At 30.5% G+C, this 26,795-nt stretch overlaps 1 protein-coding gene across 1 annotated transcript in view; it reads left to right on the top strand.

Moving 5' to 3' along the window:
* Window positions 1–23,316, top strand: part of LOC107447172 (uncharacterized) — a 55,674-nt gene extending 32,358 nt beyond the window's left edge. Inside the window, exons 2-6 of the mRNA XM_016062027.4 lie at window positions 6,300–8,439; window positions 13,232–13,464; window positions 17,011–17,453; window positions 19,156–19,494; window positions 21,439–23,316. Coding sequence (XP_015917513.3) covers window positions 6,300–8,439; window positions 13,232–13,464; window positions 17,011–17,453; window positions 19,156–19,494; window positions 21,439–21,610 — 3,327 coding nt within the window. The 3' untranslated portion in view covers window positions 21,611–23,316. The remainder of the gene's footprint in view (window positions 1–6,299; window positions 8,440–13,231; window positions 13,465–17,010; window positions 17,454–19,155; window positions 19,495–21,438) is intronic.
* The last annotated feature ends 3,479 nt before the right edge of the window (window positions 23,317–26,795 follow it).

Raw genomic sequence — 26,795 nt, 5'->3', positions numbered from 1 at the left:
GTAAGGAGCAGAACTAGTAAGTTATAATCTATAGTACTACTCCAAAATTTTCACATTAGTTTTAATTGAACATTTTGAATTTCTGTTTAACTAAAGTTAATATTGTCAATTAGAAATTGTCAGTTAATATAAAGCCTACGAACTTGCAAATACCTAGCTAATTGCTTACTATTTCTTTAAATGTGTGATAATAACTAGCACAGAACTGAACGTTGTTGTTATGTTGCAAATAATTCCTATTATTGCGAAAGTTAGGTAAAGGAAAACGCTTAAAAATAACCCAAAAACGTTTCTATTTTGTTTCTAAAATGTAGAAATGAGCACTCTTCTGCAACAATTATTGCAACATTTCTAGAATGCTGCAGAAATATTTCAAAATAAGATCCTCGAAATATTTCAAAAATAATATCCCAGAAATAATTGTATGGAATAGTTCAGAAAATTTTTCGAGATTTTATAATTTTTTTTCTGTGATATTTTTGTATTTTCTAAAACGTAATCTACATATCATATGCGCTATAGAATTTTCAAATATGAAATTGATTACAGCAAAATGTTTCGAGTTTTTGAAGTATTATAGTTAAAAATAAGTATTTTTGCGAAATAGTATTAATCTTTACATGTTTAGCTTTCAAAGTAACGGATATTAATGAGTAATAGATATTAAAGTAACAAATTATAAATAATTTGTGATGCATTTGTGTTGCATAATTATACTGTAACAAATTTTGCTTAAGTATTTATTTGCTTGATTTAATTATATCGTTTTATTCACTTACATCTTTTTTATTTATTTATATGTTTCTATTTATATATTTCTTATTCACTTATTCATTTTTTTATTTACTTAGTTGTTTTGCATCTATTTATTTTCTCATTTATATATTTATGTTTTATTCATATATATCTTTTTATTTATTTATATCTTTTTATTTATTTATTTATTTTTATTTGTTTATTTCTTATTTTATTTATTTATTTTTTTATCTTCTTAGTTGTTTTGAATCTATTTGTTTTCTCATTTATATATTTATTTTTTATTTATTTATTCATTATTTTATTTATTTTTACATTTATTTTTCATACATGTCTACTAGTTTAGCATTTAATTATATATTTTCCTTTTTATTTATTTTTCTTAAAAATATTCACGTGTTTGCAACCTGGAACGTTGTTGTTATTTTTCAATAAAATGCAAAGTAATCGGTTTTCAAACTAAAGCGAAATTCTATAAAGACTTATTTTATGTAATCCATTTAAATAACTTTGCAATTAATATAAATATTATTTTATTATCAATAGCTTTTCAATAATATTTGTACATAATTTGTTTCTTTCTTTTACTTTTTCTAAATATGAAGTTGTTTAAAGATACAGTAGATAATTAATTACTATAATAAAAACAATAACTAGTTACGACATTATAATTATTTTATTTTTTATAATCTAAATATTTTTTGTAATCCAAAAATTTGTATATTCAATTTTCGACAAAATCTTAAGGTTACGTTAATTACGCAGATTTCAGTTCATTTTTAAGGCTTTAGCGTAAATTCCTGGAATTGTATAATTATTTTAAGACATATATTTTTTTTCATATATATATATGTAACTTACATTAAAAATTTAAATTAAATTTTTTTTTAACTTAAGGTACGTCAAAGGTGACCTAAACATTTTTCTATTTAATTGATTTTTTTTGTGGGGGGGGGGCAAATATATGTGACCACAAGAACAACCTGCTATCGACTTGAAATTTAAAATTCGATTTTGTTTTTCTATACATTAATGCATAAATACAAACTTAATTAATATGTGATAGATCATTCACTTTTCACGTTTAAAAATTTATTCTTCGCTAAATTAGCAGAAGATAGCATTCACACTCAGAAAATATGGCAAAGTGTTGAACCATAACAATTTCCTCTAACATATAGGATTTCTGGAGAATATTTCTTCCAGTGATAGTGAACAATAACAAAAGATTTTAATACAAATAGAATTTCAGTAATAAATTTATTAGAACTAAAAAGTATGCTTATTTGCATTCTAACTTTTTATGCATTAAGTTAATAATTTATAAGTTCAGTAATAATTTATAAGCAAAGGAAGATAAATTTTTTTTCAATTAATTTATTTAAATATTAATACATTGCTTTTGTGACCACACTGCAAAAATTCCGACACTTTGGGTGCATTATCTGTAAAATCCATGTTACAGTAAAATATTATACTGTAATTTATTTAATCAGGGTGATTCAGTGATTTTACGGTAATTATACTGTAAAAATCATGATACATCAATTTTTTTCGTTCCGTTACTGTGAGAATGGAATTTAAGGTAAAAAGTACCGGCAGTCTGACTGTCAGTACTTTTTACCGTAATTTGATCTGGAATTTTTCACCGTACACTTATTTTATTGAAGGGTATGCTTAGCATTAATATCTTGAACCCTAATAATACGCGTATATTCTGCAATCTTAGGCAAGTTTTCATTTAAAATATGTTACTATTCAAATTAAATCATATTAACGTGTGTTTTATTCTTTTTCACCTGGTGTTGCTCTTAAGCAATACAGAGTTATAACTATGGTAATTTTTTATAAATACCCTTTTTATTCGATAGTGATTTTTTTAATACTAATGTAATTTTTCATGAAGTACATTTTTTACTATGGTTGACTTTCTTTGCTCACAAATAAATATTTTTTTTAGTACAAATTGTCATTTTTAAGATTTATTAATTACATAATAATATTGAGTCTCTTATGATTTATTTGTTTAATTTTTGTTGGTTGAAAATGTAATATTTATTAAAAATTATGGGGAAATAAACTTAATGAAAAACGAAAGCCATTTATTTATGTAGGAAAATGAAACACAATTAAAAAATGCAATAAATGTAATGAAATCGAAATGAGATGAAAAATGGTTTTAAAAAATTTTCAGGTTTTTTGACGCAAGATGAAGTAAAAAATGAGTAAATAAGTTGTTTTAAAAAATTTTAAAAACATTGTAAATACAAAAATGTGAAGAGGGATTAATATTCAATGTAAAATTAGTTCAAATTGCACGGAGAAAAAATATTCTTGTTAAATTAAAGTATGGTATAGTAAGACGTTTATGAAAAAAAAGAAACCTAATTCTGGTTAATAAAACAAAAATATACGGTATTTAAATCATTCATTTGGTAATTTTTCCATTTTCATGGTATGGATTTACCGGAAATTCTGGTTTTCACGATTATAGTTCTTACTATCACTCATTTAGCAAAAAATACAAAACTGAGAAAGAAATACTACAGAATAAATGGTGTCGTCAAATTCTAAGGTATCATGATAAAATAATCAAATATTACCACTTATACCAGTTTTTTTCACATATTGTAAAGCTATATTTTATTGTAAATTTTACTACTAGCATAACCAAATTGTTTCGGTACGAATTACCTAGTTTTTTGGTGTTCCCATAAAACCGGAAATACTATAAATCTTATCATATTCTGTTGGTTTTGTTCATACTTTTTTTCAGTGTGGCAAACATATTAAGGTTTCCGCAAAGTTATCCAATACTTCCGATATAGTTCAATGGGAAAATGTAATAGTTGTAATAAAACTAAAATATAATGAAAATTTTTTTGAAAGAAATATGCATGTTTTTGTCGCAACCAAAGATGAAAAATAAATAAACCATCTTAAACAGAAGTATTTATGAAAAGTTTAAGAATTAAATGTATAAGTGCAGTGTGAAATAATTCAAATTGGGGACATATTAAGCTGCTGCAAGCTAGATTCAATGTGCTCTACAATGTTAAAAAGTGAAGAAAGTGATAATGTATATAATGACTAATGATATACAAATTATCGTGATTTCTAATTTGACCTAAAAATTTCTTTCCTAATACAAATAGTCATCTTTACATTTCTACAGCTTTCTCGCACCTGCAATTATTATATTTAACGCTTTAAATGATTAGCACGATTATTCCAATTCTTAGGTCATTTGGCGAAATTCCCATCCTAAATATATACCTAAATAGAGATCAACGACTGCGTAGGAAACCATTAAATCACGCCTTCCAGGGAACACGTGTCCATTAAAACTGTAACGATAACTGGATCGTTACTTAATTAATCATAATTTTCTATTTATTTCACTGTACTTAAGTGTTTTTTTTCTTGAGAGATCTATCAAACTAAATTAGTAACGCCACTCATGAAGCATTTGTTTAATACTTGTAACTTTGAAATCGTGCTGTATTGTTTGAAATGCTTTATTTCCGGTATACAATAAAAAAAAAAAAAAAAAAAAAAAAATCGAAATTTAATCTAATTCTTCATACGATGCTGGGATATGTATGTCCCACATATCTACCAACCACTAAAATTCATGATTTTCTATTTGTTTCAGAATGTTTAAAGCTTTTACATGAAGAATCTATCAAATTGAATTTGTTACGTCACTCATGATGTTTAACATCGGTTTCTTTAAATCGTGCTGTATTTTTTCGGAATGCTTTATTTCTGGTATACAAACAAATCAAAATTTAATCTAATTCCTTCTACGAGGCTGGAATATGTATGCCCCACTTATCTACCAACTATTAAAATTCATGATTTTCTATTTGTATCAGAATGCTTAAAGTTTTTACTTTACAAAATCTATAAAATTGAATATGTTACGTCACTTATGAAACATATGTTTATTGTCGATTTCTATAAATCGTGCTGTATTGTTTCGGAATGCCTTATTTCTGGTATACAAACAAATCAAAATTTAATCTAATTCTTTCTACGAGGCTAGGATATGTATGCCCCACTTATCTACCAACTATTAAAATTCATGATTTTCTATTTGTATCAGAATGCTTAAAGTTTTTACTTTACAAAATCTATAAAATTGAATATGTTACGTCACTCATGAAACATATGTTTAATGTCGATTTCTATAAATCGTGCTGTATTGTTTCGGAATGCTTTATTTCTGGTATACAAACAAATCAAAATTTAATCTAATTCTTTCTACGAGGCTAGGATATGTATGCCCCACTTACCTACCAACCATTATAATTCATGATTTTTTTATTTGTTTCAGAATGTTTAAAGTTTTTACTTTAAAAATCTATAAAATAGAATATGTTACGTCACTCATGAAACATATGTTTAATGTCGATTTCTTTAAATCGTGCTGTATTGTTTCGGAATGCTTTATTTCTGGTATACAAACAAATCAAAATTTAATCTAATTCTTTCTATGATGATGAGTATATATGTCCCACTAATCTACCAATCACTAAAATTCTGAATTTTCTATTTGTTTCAGAATGCTTTCAGATTTTTACTTGAAAAAACTATCAAAATAAATTAGTAACGCTATTCATGAGACATTTGTTCTAATTCCGTTTCTTTGAAATCGTATAGTACAGCTTCATAATGGTTTATGTTTGGTACAAAAATGAACCATAGTTTAACCATCGATTTTGAATCTTAGTGATTATTAAAATATTCATTGATTTTGAGGCATGCAGGTCCCATTTACCTAGCAATCGATATAATAAATTTTCTTCGAACTAAAATATTTTTTTTTATCATTTTGCAAAATTTTATTTATTCTAATGCATTAATTTAAGTTTTATAATATTAAAGTAAAAAATTCCTATAAATTTTCTGTTCTACTAGAAATTAAGCAAATAATGAAAATTTTATAACGAAGGATAAAAAGAAATAATAATTTCTTCAAAATGTGCAGTTTTTGAACTTTGTTTACACATTGTTGAACTTAGTTGTGAACATTGTTGGACGCAGTTTTGATGTGAATAATAGACCTTTAAAAAAAATATCGCTGAATAGAGGGGTCAGTTCCTAATCAATTTAGTATTTTTTTAAAGCCACTAAGAAATTTTTGTTACTTTTCCACAATGTAATGAATTATTTAAAAATAATAATGATTAATAATGATATGGCTGTGGATATTTTAAAAAAAAATTATAACTGCCAAACCTAGAATAGTCCATATGCTATTCGTTTAACACCTTACATATAAGCTGAATTTACTTACCTTTGACGCTACGTCAATATGAATTAATTTTTGTATTTGCGTACTATAGTTTAATATAAAAAGGGAACATTTGATCATTGCATTATACATTAGTTTTGTATTTGTTACTCGCCGTTGGTCTCATGTGATGACCTTAATGCCGGAGCATCATATGAGGTCATTGGCTTCTTATGCAGTCAATATGCTAAATCAATAATAACGTATTTTTTCATTTGACTAATATTCTGTTTTTGTGTTGTAGGTGTTGTGCATTATAGTGATTGCACTGACGCAAAGTGCGCAATCGCAATCCGTGCGTTTAAACCCTTTCGGAGGATACTCTGATTCAAGCTTTGACCAACTTACTGATTTTAGCATCAATCAAGGATCTTATATTCCAAGCTTACAAGCCTCTTCGCTTTACTCTTTAATGGGGGATGACTCTTTTACGAACATAGGGGGATTTCCTTCGTTAAATCCACAGATGCTACCTTTTGCTAATCCCCTATCACCAGTACTTCCTCAAATAACACTATCAGCAGCAGCGTCGACTCCAATGAATACGAAAAGTAATGTTCGGTCTCCAAATTTTAATTCTTACCCACCTCGGACTGGTCAAGGCTATCCTAAAAAGAGAGGTGTAACTTTGGACATTAGAGGAGGAGGTTATAAATTGGAACAACAAGGCGCTAGACCATATAAAGCTCCAATAGCGGAAAGTTCTGTACAAAACCCACAGAGAGTGAATAGTGGAAAATATAATGGGTTAAACAATCCTAAACCAAATAGTGGTCCTCCTAGAAATAGAAAACCTAATCAGCGCCCAAGAGGTCCTAATATTAAAAACCCTCACTACAATGGAAAATTTGAATCCCCTTTGGCTTCAATACCTCCAAACGTAGAGTTTGTAAATCCGAAAAATGTTTTGCCGTTTCATCCTCGCATTTATAAACCATTCATGCAACAAAATAAGCAGTTTACATCCCAGATGCAGAGCCAAAATAATCAAAAACGATCTAAAGCACCATCAAGAAAACCAAATGCTGGCAACTTAAATTCCCATCAAAGGAACCCGTATAGCTCTGGGTATAATTCTGGTAGTTCGCCACCAAAACCCACAAGAAATAGAGGAAATCCTTTTGTCTCACCACTTGCTTCGTCTCAAAGTTATTCACCTAATTATCAACTCCAAGAGAGCCAGTTTCCTAATTCTCCATCCACTTCATCTCAATTTGGAATGCAACCCCAACAAACCAGTGATTATTTCCAAAACAAACCTCTCTATAGCGAAGATTTATTAAACCAAGACCCTAGTTTTTACAGTATGCTAAGTCAAACTCCAGAAGGTCGAGCAGTTCTTAGTCAAATGAAGCATCAGCAAAAAAAGAGTTCTCATTCGAGCCAAAAACCACAGAGTGCGCCCTCATTTACAAAACCACCAACTCCTCAAGATTTCATGAATGTCAAGGCTTTGTTAACCGGTGAAAACCTTTCCTCGTTTAATAGTGGCACAGAACATCAAAACGCACCCTCAAGTCAATCATCTTACCCCGGAAATTACGGAACTGATAGTAACATTCAAAGTCAAAAAACACCAAATCCGCCTATCGATTACCAGCAAATGTTAATGTATTATCAACAGCAACAACAATCATCAGCAATACCTAAACCATCCTCCTCTTACCAATCAGTAAATGGAGACTTTTCTTCATCACTTTCAAACGGGCAACCGAATTATTCTTTGAATCAGAATCAATTCTCGGGTGTTCAAACAAAAAACAACCCTTACGGGCAGCAAACATCAAACGTGCCCCACCATGATTTTATACCCCAAGGAGCTGGCAGTATAACCTATGATAACCCTTACAGCAATGGTAATTCTCCATTTAATAATGCAAATGTAAATTCTTTTAGGAACACTAACAAGCAGTCCAACCAAATTAACATCAAAGACATGGATCAGACCCAATTTACACTACCACCATTTTCCCCAACCGATCCTCTAGCCTCTGTCGATACCAATAAGGATCTTCGCGACTATTATGCCTATCAGCACACAGTTGCAAATCTAAAATCCCCTACTTATTCGAATGATGAAAGTGTGGCCATTTCGTCTCACAGTGAACCTTCAGCAATACACGAAATTTCTCCTTACCAGCCTGATGAGAAGAAAGTCACTGAATATGAAGTTGTGGTGCAGAAAGACAATTCGAAATCTCATACTTCCGGTTATATGACTCCGGAGCAATTGTTTGCTCCCCAAAGTACAGGCTTACAGAGTGATTTGAAATACGGATATCCTTCACACTCAGACTCGTCGCAATCCGCATCGTCAACTTCTTTCAGTCAAGAATCTGCTGAAGGCAACGGAGGAAAATCCAGCAAGGATGAACAAAGGGAGGGTAAGTGGTTATGAATATTAATCATTAGTGTCACACCTGTCTTCTTATTAAAATAGCTCATTTGCATTTAGGTGACACATAAGAGTTATTTACTTTGCTTTCTATTTTACCCTGTCATTTTCTATATCGTTATCCCTCCGATGTGTGGAGATTATTTAATTTCGTTTATATCTTTCGATGTGTAGACGGAAAATAAAGTTATCGTGATAGGAATAAAACCAGTTTTTATTTTTCAAATAAATTTAACACACTAGTTAAGGTTTGATTCAACATATTACGAATGTCTTTTATAATTTAAAAACCCTTCTATATGAGATTTTCTGAAGGATACATTTTTTTACGTGTTTTCGAGTGCTTAGATTCAAAACAATTTAATAATAAGATCTAGCATAAGGTTTCTCATCAAACACAGTGTAATATAAAGGTACTTAAATATATATATATATATATATATATATATATATATATATAACCGTCGGTGAACATCAGACCCAATTTTCGGCTTTACGACTACCAACGTTCGACTTTTGAACCCAATCCTGAAGACAAGGGAACTCCTGGATCAAGTATTGGGAGAATTTGCATTCGTTGAGGATTTTTTGATGGAACTAACCAGCATTTGCCTTACATGGGGAGGAAGACCACGACAACCTCCCACGGTTAGCCTGACGGCAAGGGGACTCTAACTCATGATCCGTCTACTATTGAGGATATTTCACGTCAGCACTGTGGTTGGTTCAAGCGGAATTCGTATCGACCAGCTATCGCCGGGATCAAACCACGGTTCACCTCATTGGAAGGCGAACACTCTATCCCCTGAGCCATTGCGACTCAAAAATATACTAAACAGTTCCGTTTAATTTGCACTGTAATATGTTTGCACTTAGTACTGTGTCAAGGTTACAGTAAGTGTGCACTGTAATGTAGTTCAACACGGGTTAAAATTTCTTACATAGTTGAGACGCCACATCTTGGAATTCTTTGGTTTGTGCACATTAAGTTATAAAAATAGGCGTAGAAATTGAAGGAGACAAAGTCTGATAACTCGTAGTAACAATGTTCACACCTTGTGTCCTCAGGTTTTGAAGCTGTTTCATTTTTACAGAATTACAACAATTGGACAAGTTAAAAAAAACTATTTGTTTCTATGGGCTGTCGTGCCATTGAGTTTTGTTTTAGTTAGGTATCATAGTATAAAGTGGAGATATTTATATAATATATCGTTCTATATTTATATAATATATCGTTATTTACCGTAGAGGGAGAATAACTGCATAAAAGCTAACATAGTACATAAAAATAAGCTCTACATAATAAGCAGGTTTACCATTTTCCAGAATGGAAAGAAAAATATGTCTGCTCTTCGAAAGAGAAAGATATCGGAGTCGTTTACCACATTTTGGTGGAGTTTCCCTCAAATTTTGCTTTGAAATCATATTAACTGAATCAATGCTACGTTTTGTTTCATTTTCTACCATTTAGAAGATACGCCAAGCTATACTAAGTACGCATAAAATATTTAAGAACTGATTCAGCCATTTAAACAGAAAAATAAAACTTCTTTTTACAACGCTAGCGAATTTTTTTACTAGAAAAATCTTTTTAGGAAGAAAACTAACGTACAATCAAATTATTAGACGCACTATAAGATTCTATGTAAAATCTTAATTATCAGGCGATACTATACAACTTTATTGTTTTTACGCGGCTGAAACCGGTTTGCACTTGTTTACGTTAGTGTATCAATTGGTTAACATTGTAATGAAATACGTTAAAAATAAATACAAATAAGAGGTATGTGAAAAATATCCTGAATAAAAAACCCATTACACGTATGTTTAAATATAAAAATATTGCAGATAAACTCGTCCAAAACATGTAATTATTAAGAAACTGCAGTGAGTCTGTGGCGTATCTACCACTACAAAAATTACAACTACAATTCACTAGTATATAAGACATGTTAACTCGACTCTATGTTGGGGTACCTTTTCATAGATGAAGGTTGACATGGTCGATAACTACTCTCCCCACATTGGTGACCAGGACGTGATGTGAACACGCCTACCTTGGCAAAAACGCCCACTTTGATCTGGATACGCCTACATCGGCAGTAACGCCTACTTCGTTGGATGGTCCACATTGAATAGTTGACTTGCTACTTGTGACTGCAACATTACCCACCTCCTCGCACTGTTGCTACTCAGTCTCGAGCACACAACGTCGGCCCGCATACACTCGACTGCTAAAGGCAACACAGGAGCGACTAAGACCGTGAAGTTAATGCACCTCTCACATTCAGCACTCAAAAATACGGTGATCTTAATACAGCTCTCCCGGCTTCGCACAAAACAGCAATGAATCAACTAGTGGCATCCATTCATCGAATTCTATCACAGATATAATTCTGGTGGGAGAGTACTGTGGCGTATCTACCACTACAAAAATTACAACTACAATTCACTAGTATATAAGACATGTTAACTCGACTCTATGTTGGGGTACCTTTTCATAGATGAAGGTTGACATGGTCGATAACTACTCTCCCCACAAGTCTAATAATTTGGTCTAATTATTATAATATACTAATATAATACCTGATATAATAAATATTCTATATTTATATAATATATCGTCTAATATATATTATACATCGTCGAATTTAACCAATTGATACACGAACGTAAACAAGTACAAACCGGTTTCAGTCGCGTGAAAACAATAAAGCTGTATAGTATCACCTGATAATTAAGATTTTGCATAAAATCTTAAAGTGCGTCTAATAATTTGGCCAGAGACTGTATTGCTTAACACTAGAAAGACGGAAAATTAGTATATGCCTATATTGGCGAAAAACAGTCAAATTGACTAGATTGTGAATGCGTCAATAACTTTGTTTAGAATTAATTTTTAACATTTTTTATACTATTTACAGTTACGTAACAAGTTATTAGTAAATATAAACAATAAAAAAATTATATGTTGTTCAAAAAGTCACGAAATTCTAAGAAATTGTGTCGTATTGTATACATCATTGTTTTTCTAATTGAAATTAAAAGCAGTCAAAATGACTTCCTTAGGCAATCTAGTGTTAAAAAAATAACTCTTCATTTGGCGTATGATACATTGCATTAAATAATTTGACGTAAGTGCTAAATATAAAGCTATTATAGAGTTTTAAAAATATTTTACAAAATATGTAGTACTTGACATTACTTTTGTGGATAATTGATATTTTCAATAGCTAAGATTAATTTTTGAGGCAAAAAAAGAAATACATATCTATAATTTTTGTTAGGCCTCCATTTTAATTTTATACTAATTAAATACTCTTTTCATAAAACAATTCTCAATCTATAATTATTACTTGTATTCTTTGTCCCAAAATCTTTGAAGGGTCCTGATATTTTCTGAGAAAACAAATGTCGTCGTAATCTCTAAGTAGGTAAAAATTAAAATCCATAACAACCTTACATTTTAAGAAATACGTTTATAAATGTTTTATTTTATATTAAACGTTTTGTCAACGAATTAATTTATCCATTAGCATTAAAATCACTGAGCTAAACAAGCAAAATATTTAAAAGACATAAAATTTCAAAGGATACATGAACATTTTTTAATTCGCAAAAGTTGTCAGGTCATGTTTTTAATTTGTACTTTCCTAACACATGTACGACGTTTTTTGTTTCAATTTGGTTTCATTTCCATTGTTGCCACTCAAAAAATTTAAAACAAATTATGCAATTGAAGATCAAGGAGGGAAAACGGTTTAGGTCCATGAACGCTGATTCTGAGAAAAACGAATTTCACGGTTTGAAAATTTTCAGAAATTATAAGAATCGTAAAAATAAAAGTATACATGAATGTAGATTAACATTATAATTTTAATGTAATATCTTTACATTATATTTCCTAATAATTTAAAAATAAAATTTACTATTTTTGATGTAGAAAAAAAAATTAAATTTGAAAATCGAGTTGGGCAAAAATCGTTTTTTCCTCAAAATTAATCAGTGGTTCCCCACTATTATTCCCGGCGTCTTCTTCAATGTAGTTTTTTATTTTCTTGTCTATGCGTGGCCGGGAACTATTTTTTCCCAGCATGGCCCATCTTCACTATGAAATAACTCTCGGGGAGAATGGAGTTTTTACGTTATGAATTGTCAAAACTTAGTGATCCTCTAACTGCAAATCCAATTTTTATTTTATATTATACACGTCGTTAAGCAGCCGACCCAATCTTTTGGGTTTACGACTACTAATATTCAACTCCGTAGCTTTGCAATTTTGAACCCAATCCAGAATACGAGGGAACTCCTGGATCAAATATTTAGAGACATTTGCCTTCGGAGAGGACTTTTTGATGAAACTAACTAGCATTTGCGTTACATGGAGAGGGAAACCACGAAAACCTCCCGCGGTTAGCCTGACAGCAAAGGGACTCTAATCCATGATCCGGCTATCACTGAGGATATTTTACGTCAGTACTGTGCTCGGTGTGAGTCGGTGCGGAATTCGTATCGACCAGCCTATGCTGGGATTCGAACCTGGTTCACCTCATTGGAAGGCGAACGCTCTATCCCCTGAGTCACCACGGCCTCCAAAATATATACAAATAATTCTTCTTCGTTTCTTTTCGGTTAATTTTGGTTCTTAGCCAATCACAAACTGTTACCCATATGCCGTAACTCTTAAACTGTGCCAGATACAAGGACTCAAATAATTACTAAAGTAAAGGTATTTCATCTCTCCTGTAGTTATCTACTAAAAAATAACATTCTCATTTTAGGAAGCGACAGAGCTGCTCTACATCTACCCGAAGACGTGTCCATCTATGTTGCCCGGCAAACGGAAAATCCTTATGTGTATGAGTACACCGAAGCCTACGATCCGTTTGCTTTCGACGGATCAGACAAGTCCAATATCGATCACCAATCTTCTAAGGAAACGGAAGTAATCACTGCTCATCGGGAACCTGAATCCGACGATGCATTTCAAGAAAGGATTAAAGAAATACATAAAGTATCATTTATCTCTAATTAGTTCACCAGGTTTTATGTTAAATAGCTGTATAAGTGAAGTTTCTGTCTTTCAGAAAGGTTTAGCTTAAATGTTAACATACCGTGACATTTTTATCACCGATAAAATAAAATTGAAATAAAATGTGATGAAATCAGTTGGGAATCTTGATCCTATGATTGAAAATTCCAGTGAATGAACAAGTTAAATTACATTTATGATCTTTAAGAAATCCGGCTTATCTATTCAGTGGCATTTTCAATTAAACCAATTCTTTTTCTTTAAATGCATGAAAAAGTAGTTGAAACTATTTTATTATGCAATCTTAAATTTCTAAAACTCACTAAAATGTCATACCCATAGCTTTTTAAAATGTATTTTATCCGTCGTTGAACCGCCGACTCAATTTTTGGGTTTGCGACTGTTAATGTTCAATTTCGTAGCCTTGTAATTTTGAACCAGATCCAGAAGACAAGGGAACTTTTGGATCAAGTATTGGGAGAAATTTGCCTTCATGGAGGATGGAACTAACCCGCATTTGCGTTACATAGAGAGGAAAACCACGAAAACCTCCTACGGTTAGCCTGCCGGCAAGGGGATTCTAACACAGGATCCGTCTACTACTGAGGATATTTTAAATCAGCACTGTGGTCGGTGCAAGCCAGGTGCGGAATTCGTAATAACCAGCCATTGTTGGGATTTTAAACTGGTTCACCTCATTGGTAGGTGAACGCTCTACCCTCAGAGCCACACGGCTGGCTTTTTAATTATCTCCGTTTCAAAAATTTACCTCCAGGGTAAGAGACTTAAGAAAAAATATATTTAGGTATGTTCTATTATATTTCCAGCAATCGCTGAGCTGTATTTTGTTACTTTTAACATTTATGTTATTATGAAATTGAAATGAAATGCGAATTCTCGCAGATTTGACGAAATTGCTTCCTTACTCGTATTTTATCTCAGTGCATTCTGCAAGTTCATCGATATTTTTTATTACTTGATTTTAATCCGTTTGCACTGAATGACAGGATGATACAGGATTTTGCAGTCTCACTTGTCAAGCAGTATTCTAGGTTTATATTCCAGACAATACCATGGTATTCATACACTCACTTCTTATTAAACGTTGTATTTCCAAATTCGATATGGTGCATCTTTTGACGAAATTTGTATCCTCAAATAAGTGAAGATAATAATTTTTTTCCCTTTGACGAAATTTTCTCTCGGAGCATTTCCCAAGTAACAGTTTCTCTATTAACAAAGAAGATTTCCTGAAATTGATTATCCAGTATTTTCAGTAAAACTTCTCTTTATGGGTTTCAAAACCTTTAATGGTCGGTTATAGTTTTAGAACACACACTTCATTTTGTAAATTTTAAACTAAGAGAATTTTAAAATTAAAATAAGAAAGAAATATTTTGTTATCAGTACCTTATGTAAGGTCAATTTCTAAAATGCTCTGAATTATAATTTAACATGTTCTAAAAGAAAGCAAAAAAATTTTTGAAATCTAAATTATTAAAACGTGTATGAAAAAAAACGCGCGTAAAAGCAGCAGAAATTTCACAAAAAGGATAAATGTAGTAATAAAGGAAACGAAGTAAATAAAAACAAAAATATGACCACCGAAGCCGACGTCTTCAGGGGGTACCGACCCCGGTAGCTATAAAACAAGTCGCCGACGTCTTGAGGGGGGGGGGGTCAAATGTCTAAAGTAATACCCTCAGTACCCCGAAGGTTTTGTATAGAAGTCCAGGAAAAAACATGAAATACAAAGAACCAACTTAGAAAAGTATCTCTCTGTATCTTCACACAGTACTTCTCTTTAAATCATAATTTACGCATTCGTAGAATTTTCTCTTTCAGTTAGTTACCTCAGAAATCGAGTTTGAATTGTACCTTTTAATTTTTTCTTCATAAATAACTTGAACTAATTAAGACTTTCATCAAGTTAGTGCGTGCTACAAAGAAAATTATTCAAATTCATTGTAATTTTGATCGATTTAGCTATGGTTTGTAAAGAATATATTTCATTCATTTTTACCTAATTATAAACTCTTATACTGCTCTTTGAACTTTAGGTTATAGGTTATTGGGTTAACTATTAATCCAAAAGAATATTTCTAATAAGCATTGTAAGTTTGAAAGAAGCCTAAAATCGGTATGCTTTCCGGCAATGTACAGATCGCAAAATAAAAAAACGAACCACCCTGAATAACTTTTAAACTGATGATCAGATCTTCACGTTTAGGACTCAATGGTTTGAGGGGGGTGCTCTCAAATATGCTAATCCATTAGTGCCGACGTAATTTTAAGCTGCGAAATAAGACCCAAAAATGTACTTTCTCTGAGAAAATATTCCTTTTTCTTCAATGGAATTGGATTTCTGATTACCAGAATATAGGGAGTAGCCGCAATCTGGGAAATATGGTCCCTATACTTTGATCAGGAGAGGGGTTTACTTTTTGCGTATTTCGCTATTATCTCGAGAACTTTTAGGCGAATTCAGAAATTTTAGCATGCGCTTGCAAAATTTGAGATAATTCTATGCAAAAATAAATGTTAGCGCATGTTTATTATTTTTTATTATTTTATTTAACAATAGTCGATAAAATTTTTAATTGTAAGGCATAGAATTTTTTTCTTCATTTTTTCAAAGTATCTAATTTTACATGGCAAAATACAAAATTTGGGCAAAATCGGTTGAATAGTCCCTGAGAATTCAAATTTTTAAAAAAGTTGTATATTCAAACAATTTTATCTAGAAGAGCACAGCATTCTGAAGATGTTTAAATGAAGGAACTCGAGTTCCAAACTAGTATCCTATGTCAGAAATACATAGTATCCCATATAAAACTATCCGAATATTAATGATGATTCTGTTGAGAAGTAAATAAGCATGTGTGAAACACACCGAAGAGCCATTACATTATGACCACCTTTAGCCCTCAACACTGCTAGTACCCGCCGTGGCATTAATTCCACAAGGTGCTGATAGGTAGTCTGAGGTATCTGGTACCAAGCGCTCACCAACTGGTCCTGCAATTCCCTCACATTGCGAGGGGGTAGCGTGGGAGCACGAATTTAGTTTTCGAAGTAGGGACCACAAATGCTCTATTGGATTAAGGTCAGGTGAATTTGGGGGTCAAGACATGACTTGAAAGTCACTGGAATGTTCCTCGAACCAATCCATGATGATTCGACCCTTATGACATGGTGCATTATCCTGTTGGTAAACACCATCCCCCGTAGCAAAAACTGTTGCCATGAATGGGTGAACCTGGTCTGCAACTATGTTCAAGTAGCTTACAGACGTCAGGGATTGTTCTGTGAGGATTATGGGTCCTAATGTGCCCCATGAAAACATTGTTCCTGGGCGAGCCCATTGTTATAGATTGAGGGTGGTCATAATGTAATGGCTCTTCGGTGTATATTAAATTCATTTTTTCTTTAATTAATATGGTTTTGTTCTCAGCCTCCAACATCGGCCAAACATTGTATGAAAAAAAATTAAATAACATTTCTCCTTATCAAAATTTTTGATTTCAGCTTTTAACAAAAGCACCCAAGAACACTTACATGGTGAATCCCACCGAGCCTGCGTTTGTCCGTCCCACTTCATCTCCATTTTTCAAGAAAGACAGCGACAAAGGTGAAATGAAGAACCACAAGAACACACACTCATACGTTTATCAATATTCTCCTTCTGAGAAACAAACAGCAAAGGTGTCTCCCTGGCAGAGTTGGAAACCGAATGCTTCTCGATATCACTTGCCGATACCCGATGCCAAACCTCAACTCACGACAACGTCTGCTCCAACAACGACGACGACCACCGCACAACCAACCACTACAACTTACGCCACAACGGAATCTCCAGTTGAGAGTCCATCCGCCTATTCCACAACTTCTTATTACTATGATGGAGACACACCAGTTTGTGCCAAACACAACAACTTGACTTATTGCTTACAAGATCCTGAATACCCAAAGTAATTAAAAATTTCTATCATCTTTCAATTTGTTAATTTTGCTTCAGAACAAATATTGGGAAAAGGGTGATAGCAAAGAATATAGAGGGAATACAGAAAAGAAGAATTCCCTCTATATTCTTTTAAATAAGAATATAAAAGAATATATTCACCAAAGAATATATTCTTTGGTGACAGGGAGAACTAATTTTATAAGTTTGCCCAAAATAATAATAATAATAATAAACATTATTTTTAACATACTTGGTATTTTTTTCAAATTAAAATTTAAACTAGGGTGGCTTGCAAAAATGCAAGTAAAATCAAACTGGAATTAATTTTAATTTAAAAATATAGTCTTCAAAAAATAAATCTTATTAATGTAAACATTAATGTTAAAGCCTACTAAATATTAGTTTTTAATTAAGTAGTGAATTATATTCCAACTACGTAAAAAAATAAATTATTTGACAAATTATTCGCCAAATAATTATTATTCACCAAATTATTCGGCAAACTATAAGCACCTTTTAAACACTTTTCAAGCACTCAAAAAATATTTTTAAGCACTTTAAGAAAATATCATAACTAGGCAGGGTTGGAGAGTTTTTGACAATTGACGGTTTTATATTGTTTACGTTTATCTTCATTTTGAATTATATAAATAGGCCAATTTGAAAGTATATTTTTTAAAGACTAGGCCCATGACAGGAGGTAAATGAGGGCAAGTTATAAAATTGATTAGTTAATTTATTGTTGCTTGCAAAAATGCAAGTAAAATCAAACAGGAATTAATTTTAATCTAAAAATATAGTCTTCAAAAAATAAATCTTATTAATGTACATATTAATGTTAAAGCCTAATAAATATTAGTTTTTAATTAAATAGTGAACTATATTATGTATATAATAGTGAACTATAAGTTTTTAATTAAATAGTGAAACAAATTTTTTTTTCAAAAACCAGCTGCCACAAAAGAAACTTATTAGGTGGACCGGAAAGTAATGTCGTTTCGGAGCATTAAATATTCGCTAGTCTTAAAAACCATTAAATTTTTTTCGATCTATTTCGATTCATTTTCCATCCGACATTGTAAGGTTGTTGCTAACGAGGGTGAATGCATTATAGATTAAAAATAAAATCTTGATAACAAATATCAAATGCACCTAAACGATATCACTTTCCAGTCCACCTAATAGTTTCAATATTTGATGAGATGGTTTTTAATTTAAAAAGTGAGAACAAATAAGATCTTTTGTAATCAGGGAATTAGGCTCCTTTTTTTACCAAGTTGAAGTGACAGTAGTTGTACTTTATTTTTGTTGCACCAGAGCTACATAAGGGCAACTAAAGATAGCCTGAGAAACATCCCTGAGGATGATCCGAAGACATGCCATCACAATTTTGATACTCTGCAGAGGACGACCAGAGAGCGAAGTCGAGCATTTTACTATAGAACAGTTTAACGAGAACCGTTACCACAGATCCTCGGTCCCTTCGCAGTCTGATTAAAAGAGTCAATCACCCATTCGCTGATCTATGCAAGTGATGCTTGATATCGGTGATCTACCAGGAAACGAATAAGTTGGTGTGTCAATAAAATATATGGTTTATTTGCGAATTCATAGCCATAGTATCTAGAATTATTAAAAGTTGTTAATAAATTTTTATGTATATGTAGAGACATAATAAATGTATAATTACAACACCGTATTGTTTTCAGAGATAAAATCAAAGAAGCAATCGAACAAAACAGGCATCCACTGGACCATTTTCTGGTGGACATTAGCGCATCCTCCAACGTTGTTGATGATAGTTTGAATAAAGTATTCGAAAACTCTGTACCGCTGCAGTCTACAGCAGTTTCGTATTCCTTCGAAGGTAAAGCAATCGCACCAACGCCAAACGAAATCAGCAATTCTTCTGGGTGTACTTCCAACATTTACTACGCTAAACCTTTAAGAGCAATCAACACTGCCGGACAATGGAAAATTATTGTAAATGTGGAATTTGAAGAAACTGGCGCAAACTACACCCAAACAGTGAGAATAGAAGAATGCAAGTAAGTGTGTGGAATAATTTTTTCCTCTTTATTACTATGTTTTTATAAATTTACTTTCCCGTCTTTAAGTGAAATTTTGCAATCGAAATTTCCCCTACTTTCCAACTAGCTAGACTATAGAGTGTTCTAAGTTTCGATTAGAGTTTTATATCTGATGCTAATATAAAATAATTTTCAAATTATTGTCACTAAGTTTTAATAAATTTGCTTTTGTATCTTTGAGTTTGGAATCTTGCAACTGAAAATTCCACAATGTTCCAATAAGTAGAGAACGTGCAAATTTTAGCTGGAGTTCTACGCCTGAGACCAATAAAAATGACAGTTGTTCCCTAAATGTTGCTAGCAAACTGTTTTCCAATCGATATTTAGAATACTTTTGGACAACAAACTTACGGTTCAGCTATCACAAGAACTTCTCCAGACTGATAGTCTGTGGTTGTCTGCTACTATGGATGGTGTTTTCCACACTAGGGAACGCTGTAAGCTCCATACCGCCTATACATCCGGGTTACTGTTTCCGGTGTAATTTAAAGTCATTTGGCTCACAACGTGATCATTGTGTTTTGAGATTCTTGCAAACGTGGTATTTGATTACTTATTACTTGTGATTACAATGCTAACAATACTTGTGTTTACAATGCAAATGGTGCTAACACTAACGTAAGATGGTGCACAGCTTGCAACAAGAACAAAACAGTAATAAACAAATGGAAAGAGGCCAAATCAAGACTGCCAAAAAAAGCGAGTTATTCAAAATCTAGCAAACATGTCACCTTTTTTTAACAACATATCTATAAATAACTAAAACAAATTTTCACTTCAAACTCACCAGAATTACTTAATAACATTCATATCTTAGGAAATACATCAGATTTGAGCTCAGAAATTATTTAATTTATTTCGCGCTTCGAAAACAAAATTATCCGTTTGAAAACATCGCCTCGCAGAATAAGCTGTAGTAAGTAGTTGCAAACTTTCTAACAGGAACTAGAGCAGGTATTGAGCTCCAGATTGTTATTGTTTACTTTTATACTGAAAACACCATCCATAGAACAAGAGGAAAACCGTATCTAAGAGAAGAAAATTAAAGCAACGGCCTGACTCTCACAGCCTAAACCACTGTAAAACCGTTCATCATTTGCCTGTATTCCAAGTAACTCATTTTCATAATCACATTAACTGCAAGTACGTCTGATATCTGGAAACGTTCTCGTGATAGCAGAACAATACGGGAGCAATTGTTTCATTAAAAAAAGGAAGAAAAAAAAGGATAATAAAAAATTCAAAAATTATGTTTTTCGAGTAGACTGCGAACCCATTTCTGCCATGTATTACTTTACCAGCTTTGGTGCCCAAGATTATTCACACTGATTACTTTCAAACACAGGGTGTTTATACACACGTACATATTTTTTATACATAGGTAGGTGCAGGTACATATTTTTAGAATCCGTGTAAAATAAAAATAAAATAAAAACTTTGCAAACCAGGTCAGAAATTAAAATTCAGGTGAGAATGTTTTTAAACGTAAACCACTCTTATTAATAAAAGCAGAGGCAAGATGGAAATAATTTAAAACTAGTTTGTTTGTGGTTAAAGGTAAATGGTTTTAGAGAATGTATCTTAGTCCCACTGACAAGTACGTTAATTTTTCAAAACTCTAATCTCCAACTTTTCAAACTCTTAATGATGGTCAGTATTTAAATTTTTTCTCTCGTTTTAATACTAATTTACCAAATTTGTTTTTCACTTTACCTCTTTAACTATGTCTTCCATTTCTTTTAAAATTGATTTTTCAAATTGTCGATCATTTTTGCGATAAAAGGCGGATATTATGGAACACCTGCAATTCTATAAACATCATTCAAATAACCGTTACTTAAAAATAACTAATTCAGATTTTTCTAATGTTAACTATTTTATAATTTCAATTTAATGTTGCAGCTATTCGTATGGATTCGTCGCCACTTGTGGTACAGAAACTATCTCAGCCTGCCTGCAACAATACAAACTATACAGACTACTTGCCTGGGAACCACATAGAGGATTTTATATCGATGCCTTCTTGCTACCCATATCATGTTTCTGTGGAAGCCATGACACACATAAAAGATAATTAGTAAATATTCTAACAGTTCACAGAAATATCGGATGCAGTTTACAACAGAACCACGGAGATAATTTTGCAGGCGAGATGTGCATTTGAATAAATTTATCTGTTTCGGAATGAAATGAGTTACACAAGATAATAATTAGAATGTGACATTCTTTTATGAAAAAATACTGGATTAAACAATGAACGTTTCTTTTTTTTATCTTGAACAAGTTTTGTGCTATATAAACACTTATTTTTGCTTTTTTAATGTTTGTAATATGTTTCTTAAGCAATACAATAGACTTATACATTTATGAAATGAATATAAATTTAAACAGTAAAACTAGAATGTACTTGTAAAATGTTGAAAATTAAAAAAAAAAAAGTCAAAAATGCGTTGTATTATTAGCACAGGACATAAAAACATTTGTGCCCACCGTAATATATTTAATTTTATAATATGCTTTCAAATTCATTTGAAAATGAAATCATGTGATTATGAACATTTAAAAACTAAAATGGTAATTAACAAAAGAACTCTCGATTTGAAATGCAATACATATGTTTCTTTGCCCATTAAATATTGGGTTCATTACTAACACGATACGATCGACAGATGATTGAGTTAATTACTAATAAATGGAGCTTATTCTGTCTTAAACGGAAAATTATAAACTCCCTCCTCTTTCCCATTAAGAGAACTCTTTAAAATAATAATGGTAGTATAAAAGATGCATATTTTTTATTTTTAATATATTTTTGCTCAAAATGCAATTATCAAACTTTTAACTAGATTTAACGAGGTTCCTCTCAAATTATTTTAATATGATTAATTTACAATTCCAATATTAAAATATTTTAAATAAAAGGTAAATACGCAGGGTATGCTTTTATTTAAAAACGAATGACAAACAAGATTTTATAATGTTGAAATCTCATTTGAAAACTTCAACGATCAAACTTCAACGAAGTATCAACGATTTTCTTGGCCTTTTTATCTAAACTTATCTTGGAGTATGCATTTTTATTATTATTCTGGTGTATACATTAAAAAAAAAAATGAATATATATCTATATATATATGAGTTGTCACTAATTGAAATTTGATACCTGATTATATTTTTATTCAAAATCGAATGGCAAAACAAGATTTTCGCTACTTTTTTATTTAAACTTACCTTGCGTATACGTTTTTATTGTTATTATTCTAGTGTTTACATTTAGAAAAAAGTAATATATGTATATATGAGAGAAAGTGTTGCCACTAATTGAAACTTTATATCTGATTACTATTTGATTCTATTATTCTAGTGTCAGAGGTACAGAAACATACTGTTTGAAATTATTGTAAATGCAAAATTTTATTTTTTTAAATGTATATAGTTTGATAAATGTTTGCGTTTTTTATTAAAAATATATGTATAAAAAATTTACAATTATTTTCAGAGAATATATACATAGATTATTTTAATGAAAGAATTTTTGTATTTATAATTTTAAAAATGGTCTGTGAAAAGAAATTTTACATTGATCTCAGGTGACTTAAGATTGCAGCATATACAAGAATTTATGCACAAAAGATACACAATCTTGTAAAATTTATTATAGAGCCATATTTTGTTATTATGAATATGTATTTAATGCTGACTTATTGAATATGTCTGCAAATTGTTTACAAATAATTTTGGTATAGCAGGCCTATAACAAATAAACTTTATGATTGCAAATTTTTTGTTGTTTATTCCATGCTTTAGTTTATTACATTAAGTGTATAAAAATAAAGGAGCTACAGTAGGGTTGAAAAAGAATTTAAGTGTAAATAAACTAATGGTTGAAAGCCTTGTCTTTGATGATATAAACTAAGTGAAGGATATCCATTCTCAGGGTGATTGTGAGCTCAAATCAAAATTCCAGAAAATTTCTTGAGTAAAAAAAAAAAAGTTTAAATATAAAAAAAATTTTAAACAAGGTTTTTTTTCTTTTTCTCAATATTTCTTAGTTTACTTAAAATATATTTAAATTTTACACATCCTATGATGACCTGGTGAAGTAATTAAAATTTACAAGTATGTCTTACTTTCTTGAGTTTATGATTATAATAACTATTTACTGATAAAAAATGAATATTAATCATGAATATAAGCTTTTAAAGTATCTGGCTCTCCCTTACAAACAAATAAAATAAACTGTGTTATTAAGTTCCACCTTCGAAAATTTGATTTTCGGAAACTTCTTTGATCAATGATTTTTTTAAACGTCTGGACCTTCGATCTCCGGTAACTTCCTGATCACTATTAACGAAAAATCTGGATTTTTTACGGAGCACAATCAGCCTGCATTCTGTAATTATTTCATCAAAAAAAAAAAAAAAAAAGCCAGAGTATATCGATAAATAATTTTTTAATATGATTCATCTATGAATGAAGGTTAAGGATACAGTATTTTTCATTTTAAATTTAATTTGGTAATAGCAATATGCCTAAAAAGTTTCTATGATAAACTGAAAAGGTAATTCAATTAATCCTTGGCATTCGTTATTATACTGAAAGTTACAAAAACTTTATATACGATTTTAAATAATGTTATATCTTTATTTTCTTAGTCTGCTAATCAAAAAACGATACACCAATATTTTAAATCTCTTCTAGGAAATATAACTCCTTAATAGGCGCATAATTTTGAAGAAAACGCTTAAAGTGTCTATTTTTTTAACTAAAGAAAATTATACATAACTTATAGTATGAATAAAGTGGGAAGAAAAAGAAAAAAAAAAAATAGACCACACCATTCAAAATAACTTCAAAAATATATATATGTATATATATATTTTTTTAATTGTAAGGTACAACATTTTTAACATCACTTTAAAGAATATCATTATATATGGCAAAATATAATGTAATGATTGAATAGTTCTTGAGATAAATTATTTCAATCTTTCTAGAACCTTACTTTTGAACACTCCAGCTCTGAAATATCATAGGTAGAAAAAATAAAAAGCTAAATTTCATCCCTTCATTTTGGCAATAGAGAGAAGAAAAGGGTTAATCAAAATGTTAAATGTAAATTAAAACAGTACAAATAAAATATGATAGAATTGGTTTAGCTTTTAGTGTATTAAGGATCTGTACAGTTTAACTCTGAAATTCCTTATTTTTTTATCGAATTATTGCTAGGCCATTTATAAAATCAAATACCAAAACGAATGTGATTTTATGAGAGACACGCACTGTATTACAAATAAATATTTTACCATGAATAGGATTAAAGGCAAGCTCTTAAAACTATAATAATTTTAATTTGTAACATACTACTTTTACTTATTCGAAAATTATTTTTACAGTTCTCACACTTGTATTTTTATATCTTACTGCTATCATATCAACCTAATTTTAAAGATAGTATATTCCTTTTATTGTAATGCCACATTTCACAAAGCATTTTTTTCCCTCCTTAATGTAAACAAAACTTGCAGTTAATAATATTTAGATAAATTAATAACGAATGTTTAAATACTACTTTATTTTTGTTAAACATTTACATAATGAAGATAGAAAAAACAAACAATATACAATTAATATAAATATCAACAAAAACAATAAGACTATATCTAGTTAATATCAAGGTAAGTTTATGTTAAACAATAAGATTGTAATTATATCTGAAAAATTACAATAATACATTTTTAAAAAAATGCAAATTTATATTTACTCCATGCATTTGTAATCATTAAGGAAACTTAGGTTAGGATAAAGTATTAATAATAAGAAATAATTAAAATATATACATAAACCTAATACTTATTTTTATTGCTATAATATAAAATAAATCTAACATAATTGTGTCAATTACATCACATTTGATCAAAAACAATTAGAAGAAGGGGAAAGAAATATATGCAGTCAAGAAATATTTATGAAGGCATCAAAATATGTTTGAAATGAAAAAGCTTCTTTACTCTTCAGAAAAAGTATTTTCTTGCGATTTGAAATTTTTTTTTTTTAAAAATGTGAGCATTATTTTGCTGTATATTAAACTAGGTAGGGTAAACTAACATGTGAAGGAACACTTAAGCTTCGCTTGTCTTTTAAAAAATCATATTAATTTCAAAATTCGTAATTTTAGTTAAATGACAGTGTCAACATATTTGTTACTAATTGCAAATTATGTAAAAAATTTTAGAGAACTTACATAATATTGTTTTAAAGTTTTGGAGGTTCAAATAGCAAGTAGTAAGAAGACCAAGTGAAAGAACAGCTCTTACCAGTGAATGAACACCCAGTACAGCAACACTTAATTTTGGTTGATTTTTAATGCTCTTTATGAATTTATAAGCCATACAAATATTTAAAAACAAGCCTATTCTTGAAATTACAACATATAAATACTCGGAAAATGTTAACTTTTTTTTTTGTTGAATTGAAAATTAAAGTGTCAACATATTAACACATACTGTTCATTCACTGGGAAATCTATGCCCAGTAAGGGAACATGCCTGTTCCCTCACTAGTTAGAAGTTGTTTTTCGTATTTTTAACATATTTTTGATGCGGAACATCATTAAAGGTACAAGAAAATTAAAGTTTTTATTTTATTTTCATTAACTTAGAAAAAAAACCTGCAAAGGAACACTTGTTCCTTCACTGGTTTTTCATCGTTTGGTGATCCAGTGAATAAACACCCTCTTATCTCGGTACTTTATTATGCTATGATGCCTAAAAAAAAATAAAAATGTAACTTCAATAACTATATTTTTAATTCTCGTTTTCACAGTGAGAAAAATAAAACTATTACATGCAATTAAATCCACTTCAAACATATGAATACAAACACTCACCTTATAATTTTTCAAAGAAACAAGGTGTTGCAGAGATAATAACAAATTCAAAAATTTTTCCAGAGAAGTCTATTTGACCAGGTAAACCAAAACATTGCTAGATGACTTCCTATTGTTTGGCAGTAAGCTATTGTTACCAATCAGTCTAAAGAAAAACTTTCAAATTCTTATTTTGAATCAATATGTATGAAATGTTCCTTCACTGGTTGGTTTACCCTACCAACAATAATGATGCATCAACATATAATTAAAAATATTAAATTAACTTAAAATAAAATAAAAGAACAATGTTTATAATGATAAGGATTAACAAAATGTAATAACAAAAAAAGTTTTAAAAAAAACATTTGTAATTGCCTGGAACATTGTA

The sequence above is a fragment of the Parasteatoda tepidariorum genome, chromosome 9, assembly GCF_982258835.1.
Source record: "Parasteatoda tepidariorum strain Cologne lab strain chromosome 9, Ptep-v5.0, whole genome shotgun sequence".
NCBI lineage: Eukaryota > Metazoa > Arthropoda > Arachnida > Araneae > Theridiidae > Parasteatoda > Parasteatoda tepidariorum.
Note: the sequence above shows the minus strand (reverse complement) of the source record. Positions and strands in the feature narration are given on the sequence as shown.